The 12,180-nt window shown below is 44.6% G+C and overlaps 1 protein-coding gene across 13 annotated transcripts in view; it reads right to left on the reverse strand.

The window, feature by feature from the left end:
* Nucleotides 1–12,180, reverse strand: part of NAV2 (neuron navigator 2) — a 762,517-nt gene that overhangs the window by 307,192 nt on the left and 443,145 nt on the right. For 12 of the 13 annotated variants that reach the window (XR_009545656.1, XM_060177031.1, XM_060177025.1 and 9 more), the window contains exon 2: nucleotides 1,871–1,988. The exons of the other annotated variant lie outside the window; for it this stretch is intronic. Coding sequence is in view for 10 of the 12 variants with exons in the window: in XM_060177031.1 (XP_060033014.1) it covers nucleotides 1,871–1,988 (118 nt within the window). In the remaining 2 variants the exon portion in view is untranslated. The remainder of the gene's footprint in view (nucleotides 1–1,870; nucleotides 1,989–12,180) is intronic. 13 annotated transcript variants of the gene reach the window in all.

Consider the following 12,180-nt stretch of genomic DNA (forward strand, 5'->3'; position numbering starts at 1 on the left):
CTCGTGCTTATACAAAGAAACTACCACTGGGAACAGATTATAGCCTAATAAAAATTTTTAAAAGATTCCAATTCTTCCTCATGAGGACCAGCTATTGAAGAAATTTGTCTGTTGTCCGTCATATAACATTTGATATCATAGAAGCAAATCTTGCTTTTAGAGGTCTCTTACAAACTTCAATGTTAAGAACTGCAGCAGAAATCTGAAAAGGATCATGTCATGTACAGTTCAGGGAAATATTCAGAAGAAAATAAATGCTGAAAGGAAAAACATCCAAGTCACCTGTTGGAAACAGGCTTGCAGAAGCAGAGGCCACACTGAATGTTATTCTTACTCCTAGTCCTCTTAACTTTAAGCATCACTGCGTGCCAGGTACCAGGAAAATCCAAAAAAGACTACTACTCAGGATATAGACCCAGTACATTAGTCTATGGAATAATAGAGTAGGGTCTCTCCAGTCATCTGAGAAAGCTAGAAAAGGGATGAGAGAGAAAATGACTTTCAAGAATAAGTAGGAACTCATCAATCAAAGAATAACCACAACCATGAGAATTATGCCGAATACAAGCTAGACTTGCCAGCATTATTACTTTGGGGAAATCTTAGGTAAAGAAAGAAGACACACACACACACACTACACAGGCACATATAAACATGTTTTACTGTATTTCCTCTGAATGGTGCACATGTGGGGAGAACAGCAGGGGAGGGGAGTCATGAGAGAAATCAGTATCTGTGACCATAAGGAAAGGCAATCTCCCAACAACTTATGAGAGTCTCACCCCTCCCCAGCCAAGCCTCCAGAGGAAACCCCAGCCCTAGATAACACTCTAACTGTAGCTGTGCCTAGACACCTGCAGAATCCATGAGACAATAAACGTGAATTTTTCCAAGACTCTGAGGTTATGACAACTGTTATAGAGTAACCCAAAACAAAAACCAGAATGGAAGGGGGAAATGGAGAGAGAATTGAACAATGCTAGAGACTTTTTCTTTGAGTGGCAGTACATGTCCAAAAACTCCAGCTGAGGCTAAAGTGCCTATTTTTCAGGTACAGTCTCCACAGGTGGGAGCAGAGCTATAACTAACTACACAGGGCTATACCTCACACTGAAGGGATTTTCTACCACACACGCTGGAGGGCTTCTGAGCCTTTTCTCTTGGCATCATGAGTCGGCTGCCAAGATTGCCAGTGAGGACAATCAGCCTAATGCTGTCCAATTGACCTCCTGCCTCCTCAGTCTACTCTGAGCTCTGGCAGGACAACTGGGTGCTTCCTTAAGACCCAGGGCAAATCAGTACCTAGCTTCTACCCACATGCTTTCCATAGATAAGCCCTTTCCTCGCAGCAGTGTGGTCAGGGCACTAAAAACCCTATTGATCCTTCGGTTGCCCTTGTTTTCAAAACCAGATTCAACTCTGAAGATTGAGCTTTTGATTTCTCAGACCCAATTTGAGTTGACAGAATAAAAATCAGACCCACGTGGCTCCCTCACTCCCACCTTTTCCTTTTTCTGAAACATTTCCAAAATAATCACCAAAATAGCTTTCCAAAATAATCACCAAAATAACACCATCTCAGCAGTGGGGGAGAAGCTGAGTAGAGAGCAGAAGGGCGGAAGATGTTTCTTCCCACCTCCAGCACTTCCTTCCAGCCATGGCCAGGCTTTCTTCTCTTTCGCCCTATGTGATTGCTGTGTATGTAGATCTCGAAAGCTGGTATGCATATTGAGTCCAATAAGTTGTATGTTGAACAGAAATATTACACTTGCTTAGAGATTTCAGTGTTAACTTCTTGCCTGACTGACGCCCCTGGGTAGGTAGGTCTGTGCTGCAGCTCTCCCATCCCCAGCATAAGATCAGCTCTTACCCACAACCTGGATAATCTGGGCCAGGAGGACTCCGTCTGTCACATCTTGCTGTAGATCCTTGATGAGACGTTTGTGACCTGACTTGGCTAAATAGTGATTGGCCCAGTCTGTGTAGATCTGCAAAAAAGCAAACAGGCAACTTTAGGAAGCCAGTTGAACCCCATGGTGGAGTCTGAAGCAGCTGCCTGGGCGACGCACAGCAGCCAGGATCCCAGTGGTGAGCTCAGACCGGCCAGCACCATTAACATTCAGCGCATTGTGCAGACAGGCATTCAGCTAATCAGAGCTCGGCTTTCGTCTATTGAGAGAGCTGCCGTCAAGGCTCAGGGAAAAGCTAAAGAAAGCTTCAAAATGTGCAGAAGCCTGAATGGGACAGGGGACATGGAACTAAACAGTCTGCCCCAGACAGCTTTGAGAAGCTGTGACACTAAATGCAAGCTCTCTCTCTCTCTCTCTCTCCTCAAACTCCAGAGCCACCACCCCGCCCCTTCCCATCCTTTTCTCTTTATTGAGAAACCGTATGGGGAGGTTACCACCCAGCAGGCATCTTGTAATGGGCCATTTTGGGGGAAGGAGGGCTATTGAGCTATTCTTAGTTCTCAGGAGTCTGGGTCCCTTGTACAGTAGCCAAGTATGAAAACACAGAGCCATTCAATTACACTTGCGTGGGTGAAGTTATTGCCAGCCACACAATAATCTCAAATTTTAATCAGTTTAATTTAAAAGCTCAGGATCATACTCACTGTTGGGAACTCTGTGAGCAATGACAATGACAGCCCCCAGCCAATCCCAACATACTTAAACATAGCACCCTAAAAGGTAGGGCCTGGGCCAGCCACTGATCAGGAGGTCAGAGCCACAGGGGACAGATACCCCTGCTCACTACAATCAAAGAATCACCAGCAAAATGAATATTTGCCTCCAGACAGGTCAAAAGGCATCAGAAAATCCTGACTTGAAAAATTTCACAGAATTAACATAAGCCCAAACTGAATTTGCAAAGTTCTTATCAATCTTGAGTGCTAAGGTCCGTGTGTGGGTTTGTGAGTTTGTGGGAAGACACGTAACGTGCATATCAGCATGTTTCTTTCTCCCAAAACGATGCAATCACATGAACTACCCCAGAGAAAGAGAGAGAGAGAACCAGCCCACCTCCACCAGTACAAACACTAGCAAAAGTAGACTCAGGCAGCTTGCCCGAGCACCACCAGCAGCAGGACTTCTCTGAGATGGTAAGTAATGGAGCAGCAGCAGCTCTGCCTTTACCCTGGCTGCCACCCTGTGTCCTGTGCTTCTGATCATATGTCCAGGGTGACCTGACGCAATGGATTGCTGCCCCTCAAGGTTCCTGGACTGGGGACTGGGTCTGGTTTGCTTATCAGTTCTCTTCCGGGCAGAAGGCATTTCTGGTTATTCCATCTAAGACAGGAAGGCCTTATCCTGAGATGGGTCAAGGCAGAGTTATATTCTCTATTTTTTCAAGACTGAGAACAGACAATCCCTGTCCACCACCCACCTATCTTCAAGCACAGTCTCCCACTGCAGATAACCACAAGCAGAAAAGTCTACTAAACAGTTCCATTTCACATTTCAGATGAAAGTATCTCATCCTTAAGTGCAAAAAAGTTCCCTTCCCCATGACTGCCAACTTGTCAGAGATTAGGAATCTAGATAATCTAAAGCAAGATTATTTTCCATTAGGTAAGGAAGGAAGTAGAGCACCAAACTGACCATTACAATGATGAATCTGAAAATGTCAGTGATCATTAAGGAAATAGCTAAAGAGAAAGAGGAGAAAGAAAGAAAAAAAAACTAACAAAAAAAAGTACAGGGACTAAGAGTTAGCTCACCTAGTAGAATGCACACTTTACCATTCACCAGGACCCAACTATGAGCCCTTGACACTACATGGGAGCACCCTACAAAGTGGAAGCTTCATGAGCAGTGGTGTAGTACTCGGGCAATTCTCCTCTCTCTCATCCTCCACCTTAAAAAAAAAAAGTTTGCCAGGGAGAGGGAGAGGGAGAGGGAGAGGGAGAGGGAGAGGGAGAGGGAGAGGGAGAGGGAGAGGGAGAGGGAGAGAGTGGGAATGGAAGAGAATAAGGGAGAGATGTGGGAGGAAAGATAAGAAAGGAGAAAAGCATTTGATGCACACATGGGTTCAAATTCCAGTTCTGAAGGCTCTGCAGGGATCCCACCAGATATGCCTGAGGACCATGAAAATATTCCGAAGTTGAAGTCATCTCTCCCAAGACTGTCAGCTCAGATGAGAAGGTGTCATGGACAAGGACACTGCTGAGTGGGAGGTGATGATGGTGTCTCTGTGCATTCCCTTGGCAGCTGACAAAGGGTGCTTTGAACTGGATGTACCATTTCTTCAACTTTTCTTTTTTTATTATTTATTTATTTATTATTGGATAGAGACTGAGAGAAATTAAGAGGGGAGAGAAATATAGAGAGGGGAAGAGACAGAGAGATACCCGCAGTCCTGTCTCACCACTTGTGAAGCTTTCCCCCTGCAGGTGGGGGCCAGGGGCTTGAACCTGGGTCCTTGAACACTGTAATGTGTGCACTTAACCAGGTGCGCCACCGCCTGCCTCCCCCTTAAACTTTTCTATGTGTTTGCACAATCTAGCAAGAAAACAACTTCTTTCAGCAAATAACTCCCCCTACACACACACACACACACACACACACACACACACACACACACACACACACACACACACACTATGGATCCATGCTGATAGCTGGTATAACAGGGAGACCTTCTAAAGTTTGATAATGTTCAGAAGTGGCTCTGCCAAAGAAGTGAACCTCTGAACTCTCAGAAGGCTAGAAGTGGATGTATCCTATGACCCTGCACCCTGAAATTCCTCTCCTGGGGATATATCCCAACATACCAATCACAACCATCCCAAAAAATCTGTGTACACCTATGTTTATAGCAGCACAATTTGTAATAGCCAAAACCTAGAAGCAATCCAGGTGTTCAATAACAGGTGAATGGCTGAGTAAGCTGTGGTCTTATATACACAATGAAATACTACTCAGCTATTAAAAATGATGAATTCACTTTCTTCATCCTATCTTGGATGGAGCTTGAAGAAATCATGTTAGGTGAGATCAGTCGGACAGAGAAGGGAGAATATGGGATGGTCTCACTCATAGACAGAAGTTGAGAAATAAGAACGGAAGGTAATATACAAAGCAGAACTTGGACTGGAGTTGGTATACTGCACCAAATTAAAAGACTCTGGGGATGGGGGGGTGGTTTTAGGTCCTGAAAGACAGAGGACCTGGGGGGGGGTTTGAATTGTTATGTGGAAAACTGAGAAATGTTACCCAGGTGCAAACTATTGTATTTTATTTTACTATTGACTGTAAACCATTAATTCCCCCAATAAATAAATAAAATAAGTGAACCTTTACCCAAAATGTTTAAATAAGAGCTCTTCTCTCAACTTTGGTCTGCTTATGTAACACTGTCAATTTAATCTTTCCAGACCATAGCTCTGAAGTCAAAGTCTCCTCAACTGTCACTGAAGTTTACATTTTCACATTGCCGTTAAAGGCAGTCTTACCCATCCACTCATCCTCAAAATGTGTCTGATTCTCAGAGAGGAGCAAGTGAGTGTGGGGCTTAAAAGCAAGGGCTTGAGAACGAACCAAGTCAAGTTGGCTCTCAGCCCTGAGCAAGTGAATTTCTTTCTCCCTTCCTTGTTCTTTCTTTTTAAAGAGTTTATTGTTTTAATTATATATTTTTATTCATTATTGGATGGGGACAAAGAGAACTGAGAGGGGAGAAGGAGGTAAAGGTGGAAAGAGAGAAGACACCTGCAGTGCTGCTCCACCGCTTGTGAAGCTTCCCCCCTGCAGGTGGGGACCAGGGGCTTGAGCCTGGGTCCTTGTGCACCGTAATGTGTGTGTTCAACCAGGTGCGCCACTGCCTGGACCCTGTAAGTGAATTTCTATAATCTTTCTGTACCTCAGTTGTATTTTTTCACACCAGAGAAATTATAGTAAATGTATTAGAGGCCAGGGGCTTGAAAACTATGGCTCAGGCTAACCTCACATGAAAAGGACAAGACAAAGAAATACCTGGACCTGACAAGACAGCTTACATGAAAAGTGTGCTGGCTTTGTCATGCTCGTGACATGATAACCTCCACCACACCAGAAGGAGTTTTGCTTCAGTACTATGGCATCTTTCCCTCTCTCCTGATTCTGTCTCTCAGTTATCTGAAAAAGTTGATCCAGAGCAATGAAACCCTAGTGACAACAACAATAAAAGAAATGTGTAATAGGAAAGAGAATCATTTCAATTCCAAACCACCAAGTGATAATAGGAATCTCAAATCTAGAGAAACTTCTAGAGGAAGGATCCAGAATAGTTTTTACACTAGTATCTAAGGAATCTTTCCCAATCAGTTAAACTCACCTCTCTGCTCAACACTTGTAAACCAGAGATTCCCTGTTCCAGAAACATTTTGTGAGGAAGAAAAATTGCTGTCAAAGACTTGAGATAAAAGAAACGGGAGCAATGACAGCTGAAGAGGAAATTATTACTCCTGACAGGATGTCAAGGAGTGTGCCATTTGTTTGCTTATAACATGATTCCATATCACACAAGCTGAAATGAAAGAGGGAAATTTTTTGACAGATCAATTGAAGGAAAGCACCTGATTATTAGTTGTAGTAAGAAAATTAGTGATAACTATGCTAAGTAGGTCGACAAGGATAGCATTATAGTTTAGACTACCATTAGCCCTAATTGGAGGGGCGGAACTTTATGTAAAAGAACCAAGAAAAATTCCACAAAGCAACTCCACCAAAAGACACATAATAGTCAAACTGTAAATCCAGACAAGTGTGTGAACCAACCAGATGGAATAGAGGCTATTTAGGACAGAGGCTGTAGGAGAAAAGATCAAATGTACCTGAGGAGGGAAGGCCAACGTGAAAGTCATTCAGCATTAGGTGGCTCCTATCACACAGAAAGAACTCTACTGCTGACCTCAGTTCAGAAGGTCTTACTGTAGACCTTGTCAAGCCACCAACTTACTATCATTTCCATGACTGAGCAGTACACAATACATAGGCTTAGCGCTTTCTGAGTGTTCTGAGGTATAAACATGAGGTTGCAACAATCGTAAAGTATTTCTTAAGTACTTGAACAAAGAATAATTACTCAATTATTCACAATTTTAAGATAATAAAAAATGCACCCTTTGTTACAGATGCAAAGCTGGTCACATTCATTCTTGAATCCCCAGCATCTAAAAGCATGGTCCCTACCCATCAGGATAGCCAGCCACATGCCTACATAACCTTTTAACTAACACTCACTTATGGCTTCACCCCACATCCCCCTCTCTCTGTGTTGGAATCTGGTATTTCATCTCTTGGTCTAGACCCACCACCCAACCTGGATTAAAGGATACTGCCTTTATAGTATCCAAATAGGTGGAATGGTGCCCCCTGGCCTCTACACTGGGGAAGGGGAAGCAAAGAGATGCCTTAACTTGGATCCACCTGCATATCAGATGACAGGCTGAGGGAAAACAAACAAACTAGTATAGTCATGGGCTCTTTGGAATATAACTAAAATAGGACTACTAACTATAAAACGGAGACCCCCCCCCCCCGAACTCTTCATATGAACTATTCCAGCCTTTAGGTTCATGATTAGTCAACAATTTGTTTGGCTCTATATGTTAACTCTTTTTTCAGCCACCAGGTTCCAGATGTTAACATGATGCCAACTGGACTTCTCTGGACAGACAACCCCACCAATGTGTCCTGGAGCTCTGCTTCCTCAGAACCCCACCCCACTAGGGAAAAAAGAGAGACAGCCTGGGAGTATGGATCGACCTGCCAACACCCATGTTCAGTGGGGAAGCAATTACAGAAGCCAGATCTTCCACCTCCTGCACCTCATAATGACCTCATTATTCCCAGAGGAATAAAGAATAGAAAAGCTATCAGGGGATGGGATATGGAGTTCTGGTGGTGGGAATTGTATGGAGTTGTACTCCTCTTATCCTATGGTTTTTGTCAGTGTTTCCTTTTTATAAATAAAAATTTTTTTAAAAAGAGATACCTGTCTCTTTTCTAGTGCAGATAACACAGTAGTGATTGGGTCAGAACAGTGGCTCTGCCCCCAGGTTTCTCAGGAAGAGTTGGGCTCTGTCCAGTGTAAGTCAGGGCTCATGACCTGGCCCTCTGGAGAACATGCACCCCATCTTTCCCATTTTCTGGTACATTACTCAGTTATCTGTAGTTTTCCAAGAACCAGAGCAACCACAAGGCTAGTATGCCTACAGTCTCAGGTGCTGGCATAGAACAAAGTTAAGGGCAGGCTCTGCCTCTTACTAGCAAAGTGGCTTTTGGTGAGTCCCCTGGAAGTGTTGCTGTCACACCCTTGTCATATACAGGGTTCTTTTATGAATCAAATGAGATTACAATTCTAGGTGGATATAGCATCTGGCATGCAATATTAAATAGTTATTGGCATTTAAAGGAATAAACACTTGTCATCTAAGGTTTGGGGTATTAGAAAAAAAAAGAGACCAGAGCACTGCTCAACCATCAGTGATGTCCTACTTTTTAAAGTCATTTTTATTGGGGGACTGTTCTATTTGCTTTCATGCAAACCTAGAGCCTCACATGTTAAGATACGTGCTCTACCATTGGGTTCCCTTCCCAGTCCCAAGAGTTACATGTTTGCTTGCTTGTGTTCTTACTGGGGCTTCACTGCTCCAGAGAGTAAGAGGAAAAGACACCACAGCTCATAGGGCCGAGAACTGGGTTATGTGCATGACAAGGCAAGTGGATTATCCAAGTGAGTTCTCTTACTGACTGAGCCACACAGCTTGAACTGGGAGCCTTTCCTAAATGGGTTATCATAATCTCTGCTTTTCAGATTCAAATCGAATTTCACTTTTTCTTGGTGGCCCACTGAGGTTATGTTTTGATGTCCATGAGCATGCTCGGAGGTCTGCTGAGTTGCAGGATCCTTCTTAAAAGACTCCAGAGTCCTTTAAAATTGAGTGGCAAGTAAGAAAAGAAGTAAGCCAAAAAAAGTAAGCCAAGTTTTAATGTGACTTGTCCCCCAGTGAAAATACTTAAGTAGAAGGGCATCTCTTTGAGCAGCCACAGGCTCAGGCTCAGTAGGGAAGGCTTTCTGGCTCTTGGTTGGTTTTAAGTAGGGAAGGCTTTCAGAAAGCAAAGCTCCAGGATTGGGTTGAGCTCCTGACATACTGTTTGCCACATGGATAGTATAGATGGATTTACAAATCCCTGTGACAGCAGTGGAGACGAAGTGTCCATTGCTGGGTCCTTCCCATTTTATCTGCAGTAAACAACTGGCCTGCACAACCACCAAAGATCCACCCTGATACCTGCCCACATGTCTGGCTTTGGTGCAAAAAGATATAGACTTGTGCACACACCTAGCGAGTGGCTTTGAGATAAGCGGGTTTTATTATTACTCTGAATTTCTTTATTTTTAATTTTTATTTATAAAAGGGACACACTGGCAAAACCATAGGATAAGAGGGGTACAACTCCACACAATTTCCACCACCAGAATTCCGTATCCCATCCCCTCCCCTGATAGCTTTCCTATTCTTTATCCCTCTGGCTGACAAAGAGAACTCCTACCATCAGACTGCCTACCTTCCAAACAAACACCCCTTATCTACTTCCTGCCAGAGTTATCCTGAGCAAATTATTTATCTATCTGAGTCTGTTTTCTCATCTATAAAATGGGCCGATTACTCTTCAGTGTGTGGGACTGAAATGAGAGCCTGAGTCAATGTCTGGATCTAGAAAGGGCTCAGTGTGTTGTCTGTGACAGTCACCAGGAAGATAATGAAGTACAATGTGACATACAGGAATTCCTCTAGTTCCCCAGTTACCAGTGAGGAAGGTGTGGCTTCCCATTTTATAGATGATGAGACTGAGAGTCTGTGAGGTGCAGTGAGTTCCCCTATGTCACACAGTAAGTGTGCAGGAGCTGAAATTAGTGACTCTGGTTCTTAATGAGGCTACACTGCTACTGAGAGGCCTACACTAGAGCCACTGACCACAAAAGGTCAAGGGCTGTGGCAGTGTGGGAAAAGCAGCATGACAGCAAGAGCGATTACACAATGGCCAGCAGTGTCGGCCTCTCCTGCCCCTGGGAATGGAGCTGGCCGTTTGTCACTCAGATCTAACTAACAGGCCCAAGAGGAGAGCTGACACTTTCCCATGTCACCAAAGCACAAAGTAAACATAATTTCACAACAGTGTCATTAACGCAAAAAAAAAAAAATTAAGCACCAATATAACATGAGTTTCGTTTGTGGGGCTGTGTCAGTACCTCCAGTCTAAAATGGGCAGGGTCAGCCTGGGACCCTGCACAGAGATGCAGGGGCCCTGCCTGGGAATGTTCCCACACAACACAATGGCACCATTGTCTACCAGGAACGAGCTGCAGGTAGGTGTGCTTAGTGATTCCAGAGGTTTTAAAACTGCCTTTACCAAAGTAATCTGGGCTGGCAAACACCCTGGGAGGTACTGGGGATATCTTACAGACGAGCACATAGGTATCTTCTTACCCCACACCTTGAGTTAACCTACTTTCAAAGCCTCGGGTTCCCTTTTGTGCTACTCTGTTCTCCTGGGGCTGGGATCTGTACCACATTCAGTGACCACAGTTATTTCTCATTCCTTTCCTTAACCTATGCAGGGAGGGCATGAGCTTCTCTTATTATTATTATTAATTATTATGTTTAATTTTTTATTGATTAGAGATAGCCAGAAATCAAGAGAGAAGGAGGTGATAGATAGGGAGAGGGGCAGAGGGCCAGGTGGTGGTGCACCAGATTAAGCGCACATAGTACAAAGAGTAATGATCTGAGCAAGGATCCCAGTTTGAGCCCCTGGCTCCCTACCTGCAGGAAGGTCACTTCACAAGTGGTGAAGCAGGTCCATAGGTCTCTCTCCTTCTCTAGCTTCCCTTCCCCTTTCAATTTCTCTCTGCCCTATCCAAAAATTTGAAAAAATAACCACAGGAGCAGTGGATTTGTAGTGCTGGCACTGAGCCCCAGTAATAACCAAGGAGGAAAAAAGAGAGAGAGAGGGAGGGAGAGGGAGAGAGACAGAGAGATACCTGCAACACCACTTGAAAAGTCTTCCCCTGCAGGTGGGGTCAGGAAGCTCAAACCTGGGTCCTTGTCCATATGCGCCACCACCTGGCTCCATGAGCATGAGCTTCTTCTATTGAGGACCTGCAGTGGCTCATGGGTTCACACCCATAATCTCCTGTACAATGTCTCCCTACCAGAGACATAGAGATGCTTCTGTTTTGCTCACAGACTTTCTGCTCCACACCTCCTACAGAGCTAGCTGAACATTTCTTAGATTTGTGACCACCCCCACTTTACATACTGGTAAACAGAGGCTCAGAAATGGTAAAGATTGTGTATAGAGTCACAGAAGTAGAGAGGATGCTCCACTTGGCACAGGAAGCCTGGCCCTGGAGCTCCTACCTGTCACACCAGTAAAATGCACGTTCAGGTCCCCTCCCTGCATCACCAAATGAGGCCACAGGATAACCGGAGCTGCAACTATTCCCGGCTGTCTCCATATTAAACCTAGTCTCCTTCAGCAGGGTTCCTCTCATCCACTCTAACCTGAGAACATGGGTCTGAAATCTGTAATCACCATGTGAAGCGACTCCCTGAAGGCCGAATGTGAGGACCCACTTGAAACTTCTCAAGAACATTCTCTCCCTTTCTGTGCTCACTATTGCCGACTAATTAGACAAGCTCTCCTTACAAGTCCTCTCTGGCTGTGATGGGAACCAGGCCCTTCTCTGCAGACCTGAGTACACTCATTTTGACAGCAGACATTCCAAAATCCAAGGAGAACTTTAGAGCTGCCAGGTAGGGCAGCTAATGTGCAGGTAGCAACTTGGGCACCAACACAGGTCACACTGTCCATCAGACCACAGCTGGACCTAGTATGTACTGGCCTCCATCCTGTCCACCAGGCTTTCACATATGCAGGGAAAGAGGGGACAGCAATTGAACCTGGAAGTCACCTCCACACAAATGTCTATCATCTTCTAGGTACAGGCTCCTAGGACTTTGGCTACACTGTGCCCAGCCAAGACCTTGGAGTCCTGGCAGGTTGCTTAACCTGAGTCTCAGTTACCTCTTCACAAGATCACTGAGTGGATAGAATAAGATGTCAGACCCAAACCTTGCATGTGTTTGGGTACAATATGCACCGAGATTCGGTGACCATGGGCAAACCACCT

Source organism: Erinaceus europaeus, chromosome 17 (genome assembly GCF_950295315.1).
Source record: "Erinaceus europaeus chromosome 17, mEriEur2.1, whole genome shotgun sequence".
In the NCBI taxonomy this organism is placed as follows: domain Eukaryota; kingdom Metazoa; phylum Chordata; class Mammalia; order Eulipotyphla; family Erinaceidae; genus Erinaceus; species Erinaceus europaeus.